At 30.2% G+C, this 25539-nt stretch overlaps 2 protein-coding genes across 7 annotated transcripts in view; both read left to right on the forward strand.

Moving 5' to 3' along the window:
• Positions 1-16581, forward strand: part of s-cup (spermiogenesis-related protein stanley-cup) — a 30481-nt gene extending 13900 nt beyond the window's left edge. For all 3 annotated transcript variants that reach the window (XM_016058698.4, XM_043054659.3, XM_043054660.3), the window contains 2 exons: positions 1252-1323; positions 14835-16581. In XM_016058698.4, coding sequence (XP_015914184.3) covers positions 1252-1323; positions 14835-15286 — 524 coding nt within the window. In that variant the 3' untranslated portion in view covers positions 15287-16581. The remainder of the gene's footprint in view (positions 1-1251; positions 1324-14834) is intronic.
• Positions 16582-19454: 2873 nt separating this feature from the next.
• Positions 19455-25539, forward strand: part of LOC107444539 (uncharacterized) — a 40860-nt gene continuing 34775 nt past the window's right edge. For 2 of the 4 annotated variants that reach the window (XM_087161607.1, XM_071182637.2), the window contains exon 1: positions 23661-23813. In XM_087161607.1, coding sequence (XP_087017733.1) covers positions 23799-23813 — 15 coding nt within the window. In that variant the 5' untranslated portion in view covers positions 23661-23798. Of the gene's footprint in view, positions 19674-23660; positions 23814-25539 lie in introns of those variants that run through there. The other 2 variants (XM_087161609.1, XM_071182640.2) reach the window with 2 other exon arrangements.

Genomic DNA, 25539 nt, shown 5'->3' on the forward strand with positions numbered 1-25539 from the left:
TATATATATATATATATATATATATATATATATATATATATATATATATATATATATATATATATATATATATATATATATATATATATATATATATATATATATATATATATATATATATATATATATATATATATATATATATATATATATATATATATATATATATATGTATATCAGAAGGCGTTTTCGTCAAAGACGAAGAAGGTTTTGGAATATTTGATAATCTATTTTTTACAGAGAGGTGTTGGTATGAAAGATATTCGGGTTTCGAGATTCTATTACATATAATTTGTTTAAGAAAAATTTTTAATTTCGTTTTTATGATATTCACTTAAAAACTATTTTAACGAGCTCTAAGTTTATTTGCTTCTAAATTTTAACACAAATCTTGATGTGTAAAGCTTTAAGTGAATTGAAACTTTGATAATCATAAAGTCATACTTTCTTTTAATGCATTCATCGCACCTTATAGTAAAATCTTAAATTTATTAATAAACACTATATCTTCAGGCAAGACCTATTAACAATGTAAACAATACATCTGCTTATCTTTAGCAGTTAAACTACATGAGTTAATTTTTAATAAAAAAATATACTTAAGGACTTTTATTAATTAAAAAAATACACTCAACTTGTAAGAAAACTTGTAACAAAAGGATTTTAATAAACAAAGTCTAAGAATTCATCGAAGCTATTAATTTAGATCTCTTGGAGAACTTCGTGACGATGCATAAAATAAGTCTGCTTTTTAAGTTGCCATAAGGAAAATTAGTAATTTTTTTTTTCAGTAATCGAATTTCATTTATATAGCAAATAGATACTAAAAGAAAACAAAGTAAAGAAGTTACTTCATTCTTTTTTTATAAATCATTCTTTAAGTTAATTTTTATTTTATTATTATTATCTTGTTCTTTTATAATTAAGAATTAATTAAATGCTTCTATTTATTCTTTTAATAACATCAAATTCGTTTATAAAAATGTTTCTTAAATACTTAAACCTCGCAACTAAGTAATAGTTTGCCATGTAAAATGAAACAGTTTAAAACAATTTCAAAAGTGTAAACATTTGAATTAGAAATTTCAATTGTTTTACTTATGAATTTACAAATTCAAAAATTATCCTAAACTGTGATAATTTTTTCTAATGAATCAGAATTTATATTTGCAAAATTTTGAAACATTATTTACTGCTTTTATATTATTTTACTTATTTTAATTATTTATTTATGATTTTAATTATTTTCAGATAATTCCTCTGAACCTTTTACAACATTAAATTTGACAAAATTTTCAGCGGAGCCTACATTGTTGATGGGCAGTAAGTGAACAACCAATTATAAATAGTTGATAATTGTACAGAAATCATACGTAAATATTTTTTAAAGTTACAAGCATTTATACTGTAAAATTTGAAGCAATGCAGGGAATAAATATTGATATCAGTATTTATATATTTATTTATCTCCTTACACTAGCATATGCATTAAATAATAATAATGCAATGTGAGTTTAAGCACTTTTTTTATGTAAAAAAAGTAAAAATCTAGAACCTAATTTTTAAACTGTGGTATTAAATCACATATTTTAATTACAAAAGCTATAATCACATCTTAATTTTATTTTACAAATTCAAAGAATAGCTAATACTGTTTGGTGATGAAAAATTTGATTAACATTATTTTATTTATTGCTCAAATTTCAGGGAAATATATTTTGAACACCAAATATTAGAATACTAAGTAAATCAACATCAGTAAATACTCGCAAACCACAAACTAAAACTGCTAACGCAACTCATTTCAGATTGTTTTGCTCTCTTATCTCATTTGACTAAAAGTTAAAATAGCGTGCGTACGTTGATTAATTAAAATAACAATATTGATATTTATGCATGTATAAAAATAATAGTAATTCGTATTCTTAAAAAGGTCGCATTCTTAAAATTCGATTTCTTGGGAATTATTCTACTGATTTCGCTCAAATTTTGTATTGCGTCACGTAAAATTACATGCTGTGAAATAATTTTTAACAAAAAATTGCCTGACGTACCATTCATATTTTTTTAGACTTTTATTCAATAAAATAATAAAAAATAATAAATATTTGCTAATAGTTATTTTATTTAGGGAATCATCTTTGGATAAACGAATTTTATAATTTTGTACAGAAAAGCTCTGATTCCCTTAAAATGTTCTCTAGCCATGCGAAATACGCAGAAATCATAGTTAACGTTAAAGGCTCCAAAGTTTAGATTGCTCTACTGACCAAACTATCGGGTTCATATTTCCCTGATTGTAACTGTATTGCGGTAATCAGCAATCAAAATCAGTCAGCAACAAAAGTAAAGTATGTTTGTTCAGAAGAAGTAAGTTTTCGTGTCGGATTTCGTAACTTGGAATATGATGTGCTTAAATTAATTAGCACAGTTGAGGTAACCTCCTCCTGTGGGACTATTGGCATCATATTAGGGGGACTAAGGGGACCATACTTCCCAGATTGCGGTTACCCCAGATATTTTTTGGGGGTCAGAAATACAAGTTCGTCGAAAAAGGGTATATTTATTCAGAGAAAGTACGTTTTAGGGTCTGATTTTGTAATTTAAAATATAGTCTGCAGTGACTATTAAACGTATTTGAAGTCAACCCTCCGAGCCATTAAGATTGATTTCTAGAACTTAAAAATCCTATCATTAGATCAAAAGTTATTCTGGGTGGTCCGGTTTTTGCGCATTGAACTTCTTATCTCAACATCAATTTTTTTCACCTTGACAAAAGTATGAACCATCTTTATATCTGTTATTTCCTTTTGTTTTGAGAATATGTTGTCTACGAGACTTACTCTACTTTGATAACACACTAAGTAAGTTCATTGCTTTTCCATATCGATATCAAAAACGTTTTGTAGATTGATTCATACTTGCATCTGTTAACGTTTAATTTTTATAGATCGTTTTGTTTATATTGTTAAATCTTTCCTATCATTTGTACAGTGTTCAAAAAATGGATCACCCTGAATAATTTTTGATCTAATAATCGGATCTGACTTTCTTACAAAAAAAAGTATGTTTATTCAAAGAAAGTAGGTTTTGTGTCTGGTTTTGTAACTTACAATATCGTCTACACTTATTAATAATTATATATTTGAGATCAGCCCCTCAAGCCATTAAGATTGAGCCCTAGAACGTGTGAGTCCAATCATTAGATCAAAAGTTATCCAGGGTGGACCGTTTTTTTCCCCACTGTACAATTCAAAATTGTGAAGAATACAGATGCAATAAAAAAGCAAGCATATCAGCTGAGCACTTACAGATGAACAGAAAAACCTTTGTAGTTTGTAGCCATGAAGAAGACAAATTTATATGTATTTAAACAGATTTAATTGATTACTTAATTGTTTCAAACGTTTCACATAATTGAAGCTTTTAGTTATAAATACTGAGTGTCAAAAATTAAAATTTCCCAGTTAAAATTTTTGCTGTATCTGCACGTCTCAGTTCCAAAGATAACTTAAAAAAAGTTTCTTTTAGGTTTTTCATGAAATCCAGATGAATTTTATATTGGTTTTAATTTATTCGTCTCTTAAAGAGTCTCTCCATAATATCCTGTCGTACCAAAAATATTTTTGCGATTGTCTAAACTAAGATTGTTTGGAAAGTGATTTTTCCTCTCAGTGTTACAAGCATTGCATATATTGGTTGTCCTCGATAGTATTTCAAGTATTGCATATATTGGTTGTCCTCCATAGTATTGCAAGTATTGCATATATTGGTTGTCCTCCATAGTATTGCAAGTATTGCATATATTGGTTGTCCTCGATAGTATTTCAAGTATTGCATATATTGGTTGTCCTCGATTAGATTGGTTGTCCTCTATAGTATTGCAAGTATTGCATATATTGGTTGTCCTCGATAGTATTTCAAGTATTGCATATATTGGTTGTCCTCGATTAGATTGGTTGTCCTCTATAGTATTGCAAGTATTGCATATATTGGTTGTCCTCGATAGTATTTCAAGTATTGCATATATTGGTTGTCCTCCATAGTATTGCAAGTATTGCATATATTGGTTGTCCTCCATAGTATTGCAAGTATTGCATATATTGGTTGTCCTCGATAGTATTTCAAGTATTGCATATATTGGTTGTCCTCGATTAGATTGGTTGTCCTCTATAGTATTGCAAGTATTGCATATATTGGTTGTCCTCGATAGTATTTCAAGTATTGCATATATTGGTTGTCCTCCATAGTATTGCAAGTATTGCATATATTGGTTGTCCTCGATAGTATTTCAAGTATTGCATATATTGGTTGTCCTCGATAGTATTGCAAGTATTGCATATATTGGTTGTCCTCGATAGTATTGCAAGCATTGCATATATTGGTTGTCCTCGATTAGATTGGTTGTCCTCTATAGTATTGCAAGTATTGCATATATTGGTTGTCCTCGATAGTATTTCAAGTATTGCATATATTGGTTGTCCTCCATAGTATTGCAAGAATTGCATATATTGGTTGTCCTCGATAGTATTTCAAGTATTGCATATATTGGTTGTCCTCGATTAGATTGGTTGTCCTCTATAGTATTGCAAGTATTGCATATATTGGTTGTCCTCGATAGTATTTCAAGTATTGCATATATTGGTTGTCCTCCATAGTATTGCAAGTATTGCATATATTGGTTGTCCTCGATAGTATTTCAAGTATTGCATATATTGGTTGTCCTCGATTAGATTGGTTGTCCTCTATAGTATTGCAAGTATTGCATATATTGGTTGTCCTCGATAGTATTTCAAGTATTGCATATATTGGTTGTCCTCCATAGTATTGCAAGTATTGCATATATTGGTTGTCTTCGATAGTATTTCAAGTATTGCATATATTGGTTGTCCTCGATTAGATTGGTTGTCCTCTATAGTATTGCAAGTATTGCATATATTGGTTGTCCTCGATAGTATTTCAAGTATTGCATATATTGGTTGTCCTCGATTAGATTGGTTGTCCTCTATAGTATTGCAAGTATTGCATATATTGGTTGTCCTCGATAGTATTTCAAGTATTGCATATATTGGTTGTCCTCCATAGTATTGCAAGTATTGCATATATTGGTTGTCCTCGATAGTATTGCAAGTATTGCATATATAGGTTGTCCTCCATAGTATTGCAAGTATTGCATATATTGGTTGTCCTCGATAGTATTTCAAGTATTGCATATATTGGTTGTCCTCCATAGTATTGCAAGTATTGCATATATTGGTTGTCCTCGATAGTATTTCAAGTATTGCATATATTGGTTGTCCTCGATTAGATTGGTTGTCCTCTATAGTATTGCAAGTATTGCATATATTGGTTGTCCTCGATAGTAAACTGCTGTTTGTAGAAAATGCAACACCATGAAAGAATCATCAGAATCAAATGAAATTTAATGCAGAAACGACTTGTACTGATACAAATAAATGATGAAATTTTCAAAACAAAATAAACAAATTAAGCGTCCGAAATCAGTATTTGGTGCAGCCACCACGCGCTGCAATAAGTGCTGCTATACGACGTGGCATGGAGTCAAACAGATGTTGAATATCTGCTTGAGGAAGAGAATTCCATATCGCTTGTATGCGCAACCAAAGTTCGTCTTTGGAAACTGCAGGACGCGGATCACGAGTGAGACGCCGACCAACCATATCCCACACGTGCTCAATAGGCGACATATCCGGCGAATAAGCAGGCCAAGGAAGAAGTTGCATGCGTTGTGCTGAACAGAAGTCTCTAACAGTCCGCGCAACATGTGGGCGTGCATTATCCTGCTGAAAGATAGCTCCAGGGATGCCTTGAAGGAAAGGAACGACTTCGGGCTGTAGCACTTCACGGACGTATCTGTTGCTATTGAGATTACCCTCAATTCGTATCAAATTGGATCGTCCATGATACGAAATCGCACCCCAGACCATAACTCCGGGTGTTCGACCACTATGTCGTTCAATAATACACTCAGGAAGGCAGCGTTGACCGGCATAACGTCTAACACGAACACGGCCATCATGGGTCCACAAATGAAGCGTGATTCATCTGAAAAGACAACTTGGTGCCAATCAGCTCGCCAGTCTCTGTGCTCAAGAGCCCACTGCCGACGCAGCCGTCGATGATCCGCCGTGAGGGGAATCCTGTATAATGGCACCCTTGCACGCAATCCACGGCGCAGCAGACGACGACGAATTGACGAAGCCGACAATTGTACACCTGTAGCAGTAGACCAATGTGCTGCCAGCTGCCTGGAGGAAGCTGTGCGATCATTCACCGCCATGCGGAGCAGGTGTCGATCATCGCGCTCTGACGTCACCTTCTGTCGTCCAGTGCCTGTTTTTCGAGTTGTTCGGTGCTCGTCGGTCCACTGCTTCCAAACTCGCATCACTGTGGAACTGTTCCGCTGCATACGAGCTGCTATTGCGCGATAGGAAAATCCTCCTTCTCGAAGGCCGATTATCCTCCCTCGTTCAAACTCCGTAAGTTGCTTGAATTTCTTATTCTTCCGTCGTGGAGGCATACTCAGGTCTCACTAAACGTTTGCCACTAACAAATAATCATAGACTATTTTCAACGTCCCGCTACAGCACTTTATTTATACGCTTTCAGCATCAATTCAGAGGGCGCTGCGCGCGCCACGCACGCGCGATGGCTCTGAAACTTTATTAATTTGCATAATATCCTATAATTGACATTTGCTGCGAATTTCATTTGATTCTGATGATTCCTTCATGGTGTTGCATTTTCTACAAACAGCAGTTTATTTCAAGTATTGCATATATTGGTTGTCCTCGATTAGATTGGTTGTCCTCTATAGTATTGCAAGTATTGCATATATTGGTTGTCCTCGATAGTATTTCAAGTATTGCATATATTGGTTGTCCTCTATAGTATTGCAAGTATTGCATATATTGGTTGTCCTCGATAGTATTGCAAGTATTGCATATATTGGTTGTCCTCCATAGTATTGCAAGTATTGCATATATTGGTTGTCCTCGATAGTATTTCAAGTATTGCATATATTGGTTGTCCTCCATAGTATTGCAAGTATTGCATATATTGGTTGTCCTCGATAGTATTTCAAGTATTGCATATATTGGTTGTCCTCGATTAGATTGGTTGTCCTCTATAGTATTGCAAGTATTGCATATATTGGTTGTCCTCGATAGTATTTCAAGTATTGCATATATTGCTTGTCCTCCATAGTATTGCAAGTATTGCATATATTGGTTGTCCTCGATAGTATTTCAAGTATTGCATATATTGGTTGTCCTCGATTAGATTGGTTGTCCTCGATAGTATTGCAAGTATTGCATATATTGGTTGTCCTCGATAGTATTTCAAGTATTGCATATATTGGTTGTCCTCCATAGTATTGCAAGTATTGCATATATTGGTTGTCCTCGATAGTATTTCAAGTATTGCATATATTGGTTGTCCTCGATAGTATTGCAAGTATTGCATATATTGGTTGTCCTCGATAGTATTGCAAGCATTGCATATATTGGTTGTCCTCGATTAGATTGGTTGTCCTCTATAGTATTGCAAGTATTGCATATATTGGTTGTCCTCGATAGTATTTCAAGTATTGCATATATTGGTTGTCCTCCATAGTATTGCAAGTATTGCATATATTGGTTGTCCTCGATAGTATTTCAAGTATTGCATATATTGGTTGTCCTCGATTAGATTGGTTGTCCTCTATAGTATTGCAAGTATTGCATATATTGGTTGTCCTCGATAGTATTTCAAGTATTGCATATATTGGTTGTCCTCCATAGTATTGCAAGTATTGCATATATTGGTTGTCCTCGATAGTATTTCAAGTATTGCATATATTGGTTGTCCTCGATTAGATTGGTTGTCCTCTATAGTATTGCAAGTATTGCATATATTGGTTGTCCTCGATAGTATTTCAAGTATTGCATATATTGGTTGTCCTCCATAGTATTGCAAGTATTGCATATATTGGTTGTCTTCGATAGTATTTCAAGTATTGCATATATTGGTTGTCCTCGATTAGATTGGTTGTCCTCTATAGTATTGCAAGTATTGCATATATTGGTTGTCCTCGATAGTATTTCAAGTATTGCATATATTGGTTGTCCTCGATTAGATTGGTTGTCCTCTATAGTATTGCAAGTATTGCATATATTGGTTGTCCTCGATAGTATTTCAAGTATTGCATATATTGGTTGTCCTCCATAGTATTGCAAGTATTGCATATATTGGTTGTCCTCGATAGTATTGCAAGTATTGCATATATTGGTTGTCCTCCATAGTATTGCAAGTATTGCATATATTGGTTGTCCTCGATAGTATTTCAAGTATTGCATATATTGGTTGTCCTCCATAGTATTGCAAGTATTGCATATATTGGTTGTCCTCGATAGTATTTCAAGTATTGCATATATTGGTTGTCCTCGATTAGATTGGTTGTCCTCTATAGTATTGCAAGTATTGCATATATTGGTTGTCCTCGATAGTATTTCAAGTATTGCATATATTGGTTGTCCTCGATTAGATTGGTTGTTCTCTATAGTATTGCAAGTATTGCATATATTGGTTGTCCTCGATAGTATTTCAAGTATTGCATATATTGGTTGTCCTCGATTAGATTGGTTGTCCTCTATAGTATTGCAAGTATTGCATATATTGGTTGTCCTCGATAGTATTTCAAGTATTGCATATATTGGTTGTCCTCCATAGTATTGCAAGTATTGCATATATTGGTTGTCCTCGATAGTATTGCAAGTATTGCATATATTGGTTGTCCTCCATAGTATTGCAAGTATTGCATATATTGGTTGTCCTCGATAGTATTTCAAGTATTGCATATATTGGTTGTCCTCCATAGTATTGCAAGTATTGCATATATTGGTTGTCCTCGATAGTATTTCAAGTATTGCATATATTGGTTGTCCTCGATTAGATTGGTTGTCCTCTATAGTATTGCAAGTATTGCATATATTGGTTGTCCTCGATAGTATTTCAAGTATTGCATATATTGGTTGTCCTCGATTAGATTGGTTGTCCTCTATAGTATTGCAAGTATTGCATATATTGGTTGTCCTCGATAGTATTTCAAGTATTGCATATATTGGTTGTCCTCTATAGTATTGCAAGTATTGCATATATTGGTTGTCCTCGATAGTATTGCAAGTATTGCATATATTGGTTGTCCTCCATAGTATTGCAAGTATTGCATATATTGGTTGTCCTCGATAGTATTTCAAGTATTGCATATATTGGTTGTCCTCCATAGTATTGCAAGTATTGCATATATTGGTTGTTCTCGATAGTATTTCAAGTATTGCATATATTGGTTGTCCTCGATTAGATTGGTTGTCCTCTATAGTATTGCAAGTATTGCATATATTGGTTGTCCTCGATAGTATTTCAAGTATTGCATATATTGCTTGTCCTCCATAGTATTGCAAGTATTGCATATATTGGTTGTCCTCGATAGTATTTCAAGTATTGCATATATTGGTTGTCCTCGATTAGATTGGTTGTCCTCGATAGTATTGCAAGTATTGCATATATTGGTTGTCCTCGATAGTATTTCAAGTATTGCATATATTGGTTGTCCTCCATAGTATTGCAAGTATTGCATATATTGGTTGTCCTCGATAGTATTTCAAGTATTGCATATATTGGTTGTCCTCGATAGTATTGCAAGTATTGCATATATTGGTTGTCCTCGATAGTATTGCAAGCATTGCATATATTGGTTGTCCTCGATTAGATTGGTTGTCCTCTATAGTATTGCAAGTATTGCATATATTGGTTGTCCTCGATAGTATTTCAAGTATTGCATATATTGGTTGTCCTCCATAGTATTGCAAGTATTGCATATATTGGTTGTCCTCGATAGTATTTCAAGTATTGCATATATTGGTTGTCCTCGATTAGATTGGTTGTCCTCTATAGTATTGCAAGTATTGCATATATTGGTTGTCCTCGATAGTATTTCAAGTATTGCATATATTGGTTGTCCTCCATAGTATTGCAAGTATTGCATATATTGGTTGTCCTCGATAGTATTTCAAGTATTGCATATATTGGTTGTCCTCGATTAGATTGGTTGTCCTCTATAGTATTGCAAGTATTGCATATATTGGTTGTCCTCGATAGTATTTCAAGTATTGCATATATTGGTTGTCCTCCATAGTATTGCAAGTATTGCATATATTGGTTGTCTTCGATAGTATTTCAAGTATTGCATATATTGGTTGTCCTCGATTAGATTGGTTGTCCTCTATAGTATTGCAAGTATTGCATATATTGGTTGTCCTCGATAGTATTTCAAGTATTGCATATATTGGTTGTCCTCGATTAAATTGGTTGTCCTCTATAGTATTGCAAGTATTGCATATATTGGTTGTCCTCGATAGTATTTCAAGTATTGCATATATTGGTTGTCCTCCATAGTATTGCAAGTATTGCATATATTGGTTGTCCTCGATAGTATTGCAAGTATTGCATATATCGGTTGTCCTCCATAGTATTGCAAGTATTGCATATATTGGTTGTCCTCGATAGTATTTCAAGTATTGCATATATTGGTTGTCCTCCATAGTATTGCAAGTATTGCATATATTGGTTGTCCTCGATAGTATTTCAAGTATTGCATATATTGGTTGTCCTCGATTAGATTGGTTGTCCTCTATAGTATTGCAAGTATTGCATATATTGGTTGTCCTCGATAGTATTTCAAGTATTGCATATATTGGTTGTCCTCGATTAGATTGGTTGTCCTCTATAGTATTGCAAGTATTGCATATATTGGTTGTCCTCGATAGTATTTCAAGTATTGCATATATTGGTTGTCCTCTATAGTATTGCAAGTATTGCATATATTGGTTGTCCTCGATAGTATTGCAAGTATTGCATATATTGGTTGTCCTCGATTAGATTGGTTGTCCTCTATAGTATTGCAAGTATTGCATATATTGGTTGTCCTCGATAGTATTTCAAGTATTGCATATATTGCTTGTCCTCCATAGTATTGCAAGTATTGCATATATTGGTTGTTCTCGATAGTATTTCAAGTATTGCATATATTGGTTGTCCTCGATTAGATTGGTTGTCCTCTATAGTATTGCAAGTATTGCATATATTGGTTGTCCTCGATAGTATTTCAAGTATTGCATATATTGGTTGTCCTCGATTAGATTGGTTGTCCTCTATAGTATTGCAAGTATTGCATATATTGGTTGTCCTCCATAGTATTTCAAGTATTGCATATATTGGTTGTCCTCCATAGTATTGCAAGTATTGCATATATTGGTTGTCCTCGATAGTATTTCAAGTATTGCATATATTGGTTGTCCTCGATTAGATTGGTTGTCCTCTATAGTATTGCAAGTATTGCATATATTGGTTGTCCTCGATAGTATTTCAAGTATTGCATATATTGGTTGTCCTCGATTAGATTGGTTGTCCTCGATTAGATTGGTTGTCCTCTATAGTATTGCAAGTATTGCATATATTGGTTGTCCTCGATAGTATTTCAAGTATTGCATATATTGGTTGTCCTCCATAGTATTGCAAGTATTGCATATATTGGTTGTCCTCGATAGTATTGCAAGTATTGCATATATTGGTTGTCCTCCATAGTATTGCAAGTATTGCATATATTGGTTGTCCTCAATAGTATTTCAAGTATTGCATATATTGGTTGTCCTCCATAGTATTGCAAGTATTGCATATATTGGTTGTCCTCGATAGTATTGCAAGTATTGCATATATTGGTTGTCCTCGATAGTATTGCAAGCATTGCATATATTGGTTGTCCTCGATAGTATTTCAAGTATTGCATATATTGGTTGTCCTCCATAGTATTGCAAGTATTGCATATATTGGTTGTCCTCGATAGTATTTCAAGTATTGCATATATTGGTTGTCCTCGATTAGATTGGTTGTCCTCTATAGTATTGCAAGTATTATATATGTTGGTTGTCTCGATAGTATTTCAAGTATTGCATATATTGGTTGTCCTCCATAGTATTTCAAGTATTGCATATATTGGTTGTCCTCGATTAGATTGGTTGTCCTCTATAGTATTGCAAGTATTGCATATATTGGTTGTCCTCGATAGTATTTCAAGTATTGCATATATTGGTTGTCCTCCATAGTATTGCAAGTATTGCATATATTGGTTGTCCTCGATAGTATTTCAAGTATTGCATATATTGGTTGTCCTCGATTAGATTGGTTGTCCTCTATAGTATTGCAAGTATTATATATGTTGGTTGTCTCGATAGTATTTCAAGTATTGCATATATTGGTTGTCCTCCATAGTATTTCAAGTATTGCATATATTGGTTGTCCTCGATTAGATTGGTTGTCCTCTATAGTATTGCAAGTATTGCATATATTGGTTGTCCTCGATAGTATTTCAAGTATTGCATATATTGGTTGTCCTCCATAGTATTGCAAGTATTGCATATATTGGTTGTCCTCGATAGTATTTCAAGTATTGCATATATTGGTTGTCCTCGATTAGATTGGTTGTCCTCTATAGTATTGCAAGTATTGCATATATTGGTTGTCCTCGATAGTATTTCAAGTATTGCATATATTGGTTGTCCTCGATTAGATTGGTTGTCCTCTATAGTATTGCAAGTATTGCATATATTGGTTGTCCTCGATAGTATTTCAAGTATTGCATATATTGGTTGTCCTCCATAGTATTGCAAGTATTGCATATATTGGTTGTCCTCGATAGTATTGCAAGTATTGCATATATTGGTTGTCCTCCATAGCATTGCAAGTATTGCATATATTGGTTGTCCTCGATAGTATTTCAAGTATTGCATATATTGGTTGTCCTCCATAGTATTGCAAGTATTGCATATATTGGTTGTCCTCGATTAGATTGGTTGTCCTCTATAGTATTGCAAGTATTGCATATATTGGTTGTCCTCGATAGTATTTCAAGTATTGCATATATTGGTTGTCCTCCATAGTATTGCAAGTATTGCATATATTGGTTGTCCTCGATTAGATTGGTTGTCCTCTATAGTATTGCAAGTATTGCATATATTGGTTGTCCTCGATAGTATTTCAAGTATTGCATATATTGGTTGTCCTCCATAGTATTGCAAGTATTGCATATATTGGTTGTCCTCGATTAGATTGGTTGTCCTCTATAGTATTGCAAGTATTGCATATATTGGTTGTCCTCCATAGTATTGCAAGTATTGCATATATTGGTTGTTCTCGATAGTATTGCAAGTACTGCATATGTTGAGTTTGTTGAAGATTCTGTTCTGGTGAGACGCGTGCGAACCGTGGTTTGTCAAAAATGGTTGACATAAAAGTTATGTTGAAGTTTATTCCTTGTTATTAGTTGGTGCTTACAGAGTCCTTTTGTTTCCGGGTTGTCCCAATCATTTTACCACGTGTCTTCTGCTCGGTCAAGGAGGATTATTCTTATTGTCTTCTTAGTCCGAAAGTACGTTGAGATATTTAACTGGTATTTTACAGGCAAATTTCTCAAGTCTGTCCTCCTGTTAATCCCTAACACTAAAATGTACTTTTATTCAGTTTAATTTTATGTGTTCTGTGGTGTTTTCCTTAATGAATTTTAGAGAGAATTTTTCTTGATTAGTGTTTGAAAAAACTTGAAGTCCGGAAAGTTAATGTGAAAAGATGCTGAATGCTTGTTTGATCTGTTAATCTTTTATCCAATAGATCGACTGGTGGATGGCCCATAGAATTTTAAAATAAATACAACGGAAATTTTAAAATAAATACAAATCAGCAAATTAAAAATTTCTAAAACCTTAAAGCACAGATTTAATAATTTATATATTAAAAACATCAAAATTTAAAAATTCAATAACTTTTAAATGAATTCAAAATTTTGAAGGAAGGAAGAAAGATTATTCTTTTTTATCATCAGTTATAAAATGTTTTTTTATAACTGTTTTCTTTCATCAGTTTTTTTATCATCAGTTATGGAAAAAAGTATAATTCTTTTGCATTTATTATTGCTTTTTCAATTACATAATGCAATATCTATTTGTTTATTGCAGCGTACAATCCGAAAAACTGCCAATCTAAACTATTTATTTTCTCTAAAATGAATTTAATTTGAAAAAATGAATAAATTTATGCAAAATGAGACGTCTTTATTATTTTCAGATATGAAAAGCCCGTAGTTGCCAAAAAATGCTCCCCTCATAATTTTCGATAAATTACATTATGCGGCTTAAAAGAAATCTTCAACTTTGACGTAAAATAATGCAAAAACTAATGATCCAATTAATTATGTTTTAACTCGAGGCTGTTACTTAAATATTTCTTGCCTCAATAAAATTAGCCATCTTGGAAAATATCCAAAATTTCATTTTGTTTTGTTCAATAGTTAAGTAATGAGAGGGTAATGCTTGCTCATCGAAAATTTTCTGAATCATCATTCATTTACTTGGAATGATGCTATTATGGCTTTGAAGCTACATAAAAACTAGCATATCCCTTATGAAACAGAATATCCCTTATTAAATCTTTATTTATGTAGGAAATAGCAGAAATTTGAACAACAAAAAAACTTAATTTGTCCTTCAAATCGAAGTGAATAAGTTATCAGATTCCTTTTTATACCAGTCTTTAAATTATAAATTTTGAGAAATAAAACACATATTTATTTTTAAAAGTGTATATTATTACAAAGATATATTTCTGTTTAACGTAATTCGATTACTTTGAATATTATAATTCTAAATTTTTACTCAATTACTAATTTTTTCTAATCAATTTGTTTAATAAAAAATATGAATAAATGTTTTAATGGTTGCTTTCAGGTACAGAAGTTGCATCTTCCGTTAATTACACAATTATTTTTGTTGCTGTTGCTGTTTTTACAATTCTCTACTTGATTTTTTGGTACTATTGTTTAAAATGTTGCTGCTATTCCATCAGACAGTGCATTGATAATAAAACCATCACTCGAGGAGACGTCCATGAATCTCCACCGCAACCATCTACCACATCTGGAATAAACATACGGAATCACCGCGTTACCTCAGATGAATCCCCGCTCATAGTGTCACATCATGAAGTTGCACCACACTCTCAACGGCTTCCACCGTACGATCCACCACGATACGATCAGATCTTTGTAACATCATATCAACGTCATTATCAAGAATGGGATCAACAGTTGCAACAAAACTCAGACATAGGGGTGTCTAATGCTTCTGTTTACAATAGAATTTCACCACCACCACCTTACGAAGAATGCTTAAGAACCTAAACAGAACATGTCTATGAATGTACATTAAGAGCATGTCTATGCACGTACAGGGTGGGGTAAATAAAAGTGGCCCTGGAGAACAGTGTTCCACGCAACAAAGAAGAGCAGCAAAGGAAAGTAAATATTTCACTAACATGCCAAAGAGCAGATGTTGTAAGCGACCTCCATTCATTTCTTGGCATTATTTGGACCCTGGTCAACAAGTTGTGGAAGGCAAATCGAAGCTTAGCATCTGGAATAGCTGCAATCTCTCGTCAGAAACGTTTTTCCTGCCTTACTTGTAGACTAAGAAAGTTGTTGCAGTACCCCTTATTTGTAATACTCGAGGTTTCCTCACAAAACGAAATTGTTTACTGACAAAACAGTGGTGTGATTACTTGCATGTATTCAAGATAAGTCGTATTCACGCATCCGGCCACTTTTATTTGCCCCATCCTGTATATTCAAACTACGGTACAACTTAGAGGATTGTTTAAATGTATTCTTATCTCGATATTTGTATTGCCCGACCTGTATATTCAAACTACGGTAAAACTTAGAAGATTGTTCAAATGTGTTCTTATCTTGATATTTGTATTGCCCCATCCTGTATATTCAAACTACGGTACAATTTAGAAGATTGTTTAAATGCATTCTTATCTCGATATTTCTATTGCCTATCCTGTATATTCAAACTATGGTACAACTTTGAAGATTGTTTAAATATATTCTTATCTCGATATTTGTATACTGAATTTACAATGACATCACTTCATAGATAATAAAAAAAAATTTAGATGTACTGTATGCAATTTAACAAAATTTCAATTAAGTGACTTTGGAGATTAATGGTAATATTTTTAGGCATTAAATTTCTCTCTTAATAATCCTAAAGGTTAATCTTGTAAGTTAATTAATTTCTGCAGGCACAAAATGTACTGAGAATTAGTTTAATATTTGACGAATGGCTAAACTGTTTTTATCTTGTTAATTACAAAACGTACTGATAATCAATTTAGTACCCAACGATTAGTTTGGTGATCTGTATTTTATCTCATTAACTAAACAGTTGTATATTGCAGAGGCATGATCCCAGTGGGCACCTGTCTTTAGTCTGTTAAATATAAGCGTATTTGACTTAATATGAATTTTTTTTATTTATAAATATTGAACTATATAAGTAGATTTATACTTAAGCCACACTTAAAAGTCACCGTATAACAATATATTGATTGCGTATTTATTAGTTTACACAGGAAGAAAATTTGATCACGTATTAAATTCAACTTTGTAATAAACTATTTTTAAAAGCAAAATTTTGTTTGTAATTTTTGCACAACTAAAATCAAATTTCCTCATTTTATAATCACTTAAAAAAGCTGTTGGACATAGATTCTCAAACTTCTTAGATAAAAACGGCATTCTTTATGAATACCTTTACAACTATATATATATATATATATATATATATATATATATATACAAGAAAACACTAAGAAAATTAAGAAAAACAATAAGTTTCATTTATTGCGCTTAAGCTGCAAGTAAACAGCACTCATTAGATAAGTTCAAAATGAAGAACAAAACAAAGAAAAAATATAGACACGTTAAACAGGGAGGTGGGAAATAATTGGCAAAAAAAATAACAAACAACATTTTATTAAAAAAAAAAAATGAAATGCCAATTAAAAAACCGGAAAAAAAGCCGGAAAAAAAAGATATAATCTTTTCTTCAGCCCACACGATTATATCCGCAAAACAGAGTTTTCAATTTCAAACAACTTTTCAAACAAATTTTTTCTTTGTTTCGTTCTTCATTTTGAATATATATATATATATATATATATATATATATATTCTTCATATATATATATATATATATATATATATATATATATTCTTCATATATATATATATATATATATATATATATATATATATATATATATATATATATATATATATATATATATATATATATATATATATATGACTATATACCATACCTTTATGACTAAAAGGAACCAGTTTAGAGTTTGTTTTATGAGTGTTTACCATGTTACACCAGGCGACATTATTCCCCATAGTATATTTTTCTTATAATCACATTTATCAAGTAATTTATACTCATACTTTAAAGTGCGAGGAAAAATTGTGAGGAAAAACTCGTATTTTTTTAAGAGGCATATTTTGAATTTTCGTTTTCTTGAAGAAAAATATTTTGTACCTAATAAGCTTTTGATGATACAGTGTCATTCGACAGCACTGTACCTTTCAAAAACTTTAAATTATATTAACTATTAAATAAGGAGTAATAGTACTTATAGCTTTATAGTTTCCAGAGATTTTTCCCAAAAACTGAAAGCAAATTTTGAGAAAATTTGCGGTTTTTATAAATATCAATGATGTGGTTTTTATATTGTACGAAAATATTTATCAGAATTTTTAAACAAAAGAATTCATATCTAACCTACCTTGACAAAAATGCTGATTGCAGAATTTTATTGTTATAATTTTATCAGAAAAAAAGCTAAAATAAAAGAAAAAAACTAATAGAGAATCTAAAAGACCGCATACCTTATATCAAAAATAGTGATTGGACGATGAACTTGTTTTACATTTTTCGAAAGGCAGTTTTGAATAGAGTAAATATCAACCACCAATTTATTTGAGAAAATTAAATGCATGGAGAAATAATCTCTGGCAAAATTACTGTACTGTATTAAATTTTTAGCAAAAAAAACAACAACGTAATTTTTGTTAATAAAACCAAAATATATGCTATTTAAACCATTCATTTAGTAATTTTTTCTTTCATATGGTAACGGATTAATAAGAAATATTGGTTTTTCATGATTATAATCCTTGTTACCACACAGTTACTGAAAAATACAGCATTGAAAAGTAAACGTAAACAAACTTTATGCCATGCTCTAAGGTATCATTATAAAATTACCAAATTTTATTATTTTCATTAAAATTTATTGCATAATAAAAAACTATATTTTAATGTTAATTTTACCAAAATCATAACACGAGTGCTTTCATAAAAGTTGCCGAGCTTTTTGGTGCTCCCATAATGCCAGAAACAATATAAATTTTACCTTATTCTGGTAGATTCAACCATACTTTCAGAATAAAAATGAATAAATTCCTGTTCAGGATTTCCCTCCCCGTCTCTATTCTTTTGGTAGTTGAATTCGGTTAGGAAGAAAATGACTTCTTAATTACTTATCTTTTATTATATGTATATATGACCCAAAAATGGATGTGCGCAAGGTATATATATATATATATAATATATATATATATATATAGGTATATATATATATATAAGGTATATATATATATATATATATATATATATATATATATATATATATATATATATTTATATATATATATATATATATATATATATATATATATATATATATATATATATATATATATATATATATATATATATATATATATATATATGTATATATATATATATATATGTATATATATATATATATATATATATATGTATATATATATATATATATATATATATATATATATATATATATATATATATATATATATATGTGTATATATATATATATATATATATATAAAATATGTTTTTTTTTTTTTTTTTTTTTTTTTTTTTTTTTTTTTTTTTTTACGTGACTGAAGCCGATTTGTACTTTTTTAAGTTCGTGCATAAATTGGTTAAATTAAACGATAAATTATATAAATATAGAATATTTATTACATAAGATATCATATTAGTATAATAATAATTGAACCAAATTATTACACGCACTGTAGTTTTTAAAGAATTACATTTTTTGCGCGAGTTTGTATGCAATATTTTTATTTTAAATTTACATGTAATACATTTAAATGTAATAGATTTTTATATACTTCCTGTTTGTATTTATTTTTAATGTATTCCATTACAATGTCAATCAACTGATACACGAACATTAATAAATGCAAACCGATTTCAGCAGCGTGAAAACAATAATAATAATGTTAATATAAGCCGTCTATAAGCTGTTCTCAAGTAATAAATACAAATATTTTTATTTTTTCAGTACATGAAACAAAAACAGTTTTACCTTGCAGTAAGGTGGAAAAAAAAAGAGATTAAGTAGACATCCTAAGTAGATAAGTGAAAATTATAATATTCTTATCTGCAATGTGTTATCTACTATTGCAAGAAGACATAACACATCTGACTCCGTGTTCGCTTTATGATAATAGAAATCACTCAATTCACTTCGTAATAAATTGACCTAATACTTAAAGTTTTAAAAAATACTTTTTTTCCCTTTTAATTGTTCTTAAGACAATCGTATTTGCATAATACAAATTATTCTGCTTTTGGATTTTAAAATATTTTTGATCGTTTAAGGTAAGATTTTTAATATTTGAAAATCAGAGTCGAATTTTACTTTAAAAAATTCAAAAATATGTTTAACGAAATCATTCATTTTTACAAATATACTATATTTGAAATAATTTGTTATTTGTTTTTTTTTTTTTTTTTTTTTTTTTTTTTGCTGTTTTTCCTTTTCTATTCTTCTTTGTCTTTTGAAATCTAGTGGAAAATAATCCAATTTGAAATTTTAATTTCGGTGAAATGTATATGAAAAATTATTTGATATTGTCAATTAAAAAACATTTATTTACGAAATATAATTTATTTGTTTTAAAAACGAAATCATTCTACAATTACAAACCATTAAATAATTTTATACAAACCATTAACTCGTTTAGTTTTGCTCATAACAAAACAACTTTGATGGATTTTTTTCTTAAAACTTCCTTTAAGACTTTAAGGGGAAATTTCTCTTCAACTAAATGACTACGCTGCATTTCTATTAACTACCCTTTTGATTGTAGTTTCTGCGCCTTGTTTCTAATAAATGATTTTGTTTAGGTTATTGTCGAAAAAAAAAGAATCAGCCTTGTGAAATCATTTAGGTTACGAAAGGGAAATTAGTTCCATAGAAATATTTAGGATAAGGGAATTAGGCCTAGTATTTAGGATATTGTGCAAAAAAGAGGAATTAGGCCTAGTATTTAGGATATTGTGCAAAAAAGAGGAATTAGTTCTATAGAAGTATTTAGAATATAGTTCTAAAAAGACAAAATAGTCCTGAAAAAGTATTTAGAATATTGTCTTAAAAAAGTGTAATCAGTCCTATGTAGGTAAATATCCTAAAAAAGAGGAATCAGTTCCATAAAAATAATAAGGGTATTGTCTTAAAAAAGAGAAATTAGTCATATAGAGGTATTAAGAATATTATCTTAAGAAAGTGGAATCAGTTCCATAGAAATATTTAGCTTAATGTCCCAAAAAAGGGAATCAGTCCCATATTGTTCTGTAAAATCCTATTTAGTCCTATAGAAGTTTTTAGGATAATGTCCTAAAAAAAAATTTATCCTAAGGACTTACTTAGAATTTTGTCCTATAGATAAAGTGAGTAGCGTCAGCTGAAGCCTTTATTAATATTATCGATTTTTTTTCTGATGCTGCATATTCATTTTTTAAAAATTATGATATTTTTCAATATATATTGAAATAGAATTTTGTAAAAAAAAAAAATATTTTTTTCCTTAATAAAAAAGAAATTATTAACAAAACAATGCCTTTTTCTTCTCAAAAACAATTTAGTTGACAATGGTTTTTACAGCTCCACCAGTCCTCTTTGCATTTGTTATAAAATCAAGAATTATTAGGCAAGGCGAAAATTACTTTTAAATTCCTGGTTAAATCTCAACTGACTTAGTTTTTAAAATAGATCACTCTTAACTTAATTCAAATTTCTAGCTGACGAGAATTAGTTTAATATAAAGGAGTCTATTTTAAAAATGAAAAAAATCATATTTTTGTTATTATCTAAAATATGTACTTAATATATTATTTGTCTAATTATTCAAATTACACACAAAAATTGGTTTATCCGACAAGTTATACTTATTATACAAATAGTGACTTATTACCCAAATTTCTTATTCAGTAAATATTAATATTTTTTCCGTTGCATTTGACGAAAATTTAAGTTATAGTTTTTTTTTTCTTTTGTGTACCATTAACACAATAACACGAATATCTTTAGAATGCTAACTTTAACACTATAAAATAATTGGTAATGCTTCTAATCTTTTTACAGTTTTTTTCCATATTTCATTTATTTAAATATTTGTTCTTAATTAAAACTCTTGAATTCATATTTTGTACAAGAGTATGAAAATTTAAAAATTTATACACTATAAGCTTATATTGAGGTGTTTTGCTATACAAAGTAAATTATTTCAGAAAAAAAAATACGCAAGCAAGAAGAATTTTAATTTTAGATACTTTTTGAAAATACTTATTTTAAAACACTTATTTTATTATAGCTTAAATCTAGGTAAAATACAACCTAAAATACTTTAAAAAAGATTTCAAGGAAATAAGACCTGATAATTTCAATAAAATAAAATCCTGAAACTTCAAACAATTATTTCTTATGATTAAGCAGTGAGTTGGAGTAAGTTAGATGCAAATAAATTATAAAATTCACAGTTTCAAAATAAAACAAGATAAAAGGAGTGTGTTTTTTTTTCAAAAAATAAAATAGGTTCGTATCTTATAACTGTCCTTAATAATTTGTATTGAATTTGAATTTATGGTTGATTACTCCTAAAACAATTACTTGAATGTATTAAAATACAAGTAACAATTATATTGATTCCTGTACTATGCAATGAGATAAACTTTATCTGAGCAACCTGACGGTAGCTTTCAAAACTAAACGAGTGTTTATGATAAGATGTATTTTTTTATCTCTTTTAAATCATTATCAGCTAAAATGTCTTTTTTTAAAGTTATTAATAAGAATTAAGTCTAAAGTACAAACATTTGGGATTGTAAATTCATAGCAAATAAGTATAAAATTTATTCATTTTACACTCATCCACTCAAAGCCAATCGAATCAGTTTTCGAAATCGTTACAATAATTTTTGAAACTCATAAAAATTTTAACTAATACTTCCAAAGGGAAATTACCATTTTCTTTGAATACCAGAACATACAGAATGATTGTAAATGAAACACAGGCATCTCTCCCATCGCCAAACAGTTTGCCAAGATTCTCATGAATCTATCTTTTATATACACGTGAAAATTACGCTTCCGAATTACCACGAAATTTAGCTTCCAGTCAAAAGACGTGGTTAGCACCTGAGCTGGTTCACTTCTGTCCTGACTCCCACACCACAACGAGCAATACAACTTTTAGCCCAGACGGTATTTAACGTGAACCGAACTCACAACCACCGACTCATCTCTAGGAGTGATCGGCGGCTGTATTGACAGCGCTACCGGATGGCTTATAAACGCAACATCAATAAAAAATTCGTAAACAAATTGCCAAAAAATTAAATGACTGATAACTAGCTGGAAGGAAAACTAAAGATGTAAATGCAACAAAAAATTATCTAGAGAAATATATTCCTTTAATTTAAACTTGTTGTTGTAGTTTATTTACGTCACACTGTTGTTGTTGTGAATGAAGTAAGTGAGATGAACATTTACGTCACACTAGAGCTGCGCGATGGGCTATTGGCGACGGTTGGGAAACATCCCTGAGGATGATCCGAAGACATGCCATCCATCACAATTTTGATCCTCTGCAGAGGGGATGGCACCTCCGCTTCGGTAGCCCAACGATCTGCACGCGAGGTCGAGCACTTTACGGTAGAACAGTTTAACGAGGACCAATACCGCACACCCTCGGTCCCTACGCAGACTGATTCAAGTGGTCAACCACCGGCACACTGACCACAGCCAATGATGCTTGACTTCAGTGATTTACTGGAAACCGTGTCTTAACGATCAGTCAGTCTACTGCGGGATCAATTTGAACTTGAACGATTTGCCATTTTTTTGTTCATTGCCATTTTTGTGTTTAGTATCTAATTTAAAATATAATTCAATTTATTTAATTTTTCCCTCATCAAACAAATACATCTCCAAATAAAACATCTCAACTTTAAATAAATAATATGTTCTTAACTTTATTTTAGAAAATTTAATTTAAGACTTAAATTGTTTTTTTCTTCTTTCGAAATAAACAAAAATGGTGCGTTTCGTTCACTTTATATTTTTTTAACTATACTCATTTGCATCACAAAGTAAAGAATTATGTAAAGAAAAATTACACTATTTATATTTTTGATAATTGCAATAACAAAACTTTCTCTAAATGATTCTGAAAGATTTAAAAATTAAGCCTTTAAAAAAGTCGTCTTTCAAACACATTTAATGAGCAATCGTGATTCATACGGTTTCCGAGAACAGAAAATACATTTTAGATTACTCATCTATCTACCCGATGAGGATGTATTATAGTTTCACTTTAGAGTAAACAAGTAGTTTTCGCATTCGACTCAAAGTGATGAGATAATGAATATTTTTCATCCGTGTATGTTGTTAAAACTGTGGAGCTGGATTTATTGCCTGAATAATCAGGTTTTTTTCGAGTTCCAATGAGGCCTATTTGGGTAACTTTTATCAGTTATATTTTCAAATCTCTTACACTAATTCAGAATTAAATTATGGTATATAGTATCTACTAGCTCGCTGAGTGTATCATTTGTGAAATTCATTTTGCCGTAAAATTCATTTTAACGTAAAATTGTGCACGGTATTTCAGATTTTTTTGTTCAGTAAAATTTTACCGTAACTAGGGGATATTTTCGTAGCGTGATTTGTCGCGCCAACTACTTTCGCCAAGGTGCCAAATAGATTTCAAACTTGCAATTTGAAAATATATATATATATATATATATATATATATATATATATATATATATATATATATATATATATATATATAATTTAAAAAAAAAAACATGTTGCTGTTTGCCCGGGGGGGGGCAACGAATAGCACCTTTCGAGTTGGCTCTTTCTGTAATGTTTTTTTTTATTTTTTTTTATTCATTTTTATTTTTTTAGTTTTTGTCGGGCCACTGCCCTGAGGTTGCCAAGACTTACCCATTATTCTGGTACAGATCACAATACTGAAATCTCCCCTCTCATTCCAGTATTCTATTTCTGTAATGAGCCAAACAGTAAAAATAATAAAAAACTTTTAATTTTTAACTTCTTGAAAAAATAAATTTTATCCTAAAAAGTCTTAAATTTATGAAAAATTAACTTAGTATGGAATTATATACAATTTTTTATTAATAATTTCACTTTTATTTAACAAAATGGAATTGGTGTTAGTTTCATATAAAGCTTTGACAGTAAAATGCATAAAATTTGATATTTCTATGTCTATACAATTATATTTTTAATAAAGATGAACAGTCATCACATAAAAAAGTAATTCAACAGGAATCCTTTTGGTTTTCAATAAATGCAAATATACATCTTTATTTTCGGAACTTAAAACTAATTCATGTACGTACTTGTTTATTAACTTTATCGATTCTTCTCGTAAATATAATAAGATTTTCTAATAAAAACTTTTTATCTTTATATTAAGACTAGAAGAATATTTTAAATTATGATATAAAAATTAGAAGCGGTTTAAACTTTATACCACTTGGATTTTTCGCAACTGTAAATTGTTGTTTTCTAATATGGTAGTTTATTATTTAATACCAGTTTATTATTTAATACATAAATTTTAAAGGAGAACATAAAACTATAATTAGTTATTTTTATTTTTATTGATTTTTTATATTGCTGATTTTTATTATGGAAGATTAAAATTTATCACCAGAAGAATATTATAAATGAGGATATATTATTAAAACTATTTATTCTTAATTTTATTGATTTCTTTGCAACTGTAAATATCTTTTTTTTAATATAGAAAATTAAAATTTATAACCAGAAAAAAATTTAAATGAGGACATATAACTAAAATCAGATATTCTAAATTTGATTAATTTTTTTGCAACTGTAAATTGCTTTTTTACAATGTAGGAGCTGTGAAATATTATTGTTATAAATATGTGAAGATTTATGAAAAAGATCATCCCCTTGTAGCTATCAATTAACTATATATCTATAGTCTATTAATGATGCATAATATCTGCACAAACCTAATTGAAAAAATTAGAAATTCTATGAATTAAGATTTTTTATATAATGTTTTTACATAACAAAAAAACATAAATCGTATTATTTTAAAAACCCAATCTTTTCTAAACACGTAAGTATTTTTTACTTGCGTTAATTCATAAACTAATGACGCGACAAGTTGTTCCAGTTTGA

The sequence above is a fragment of the Parasteatoda tepidariorum genome, chromosome 4, assembly GCF_982258835.1.
Source record: "Parasteatoda tepidariorum strain Cologne lab strain chromosome 4, Ptep-v5.0, whole genome shotgun sequence".
Taxonomy (NCBI): domain Eukaryota; kingdom Metazoa; phylum Arthropoda; class Arachnida; order Araneae; family Theridiidae; genus Parasteatoda; species Parasteatoda tepidariorum.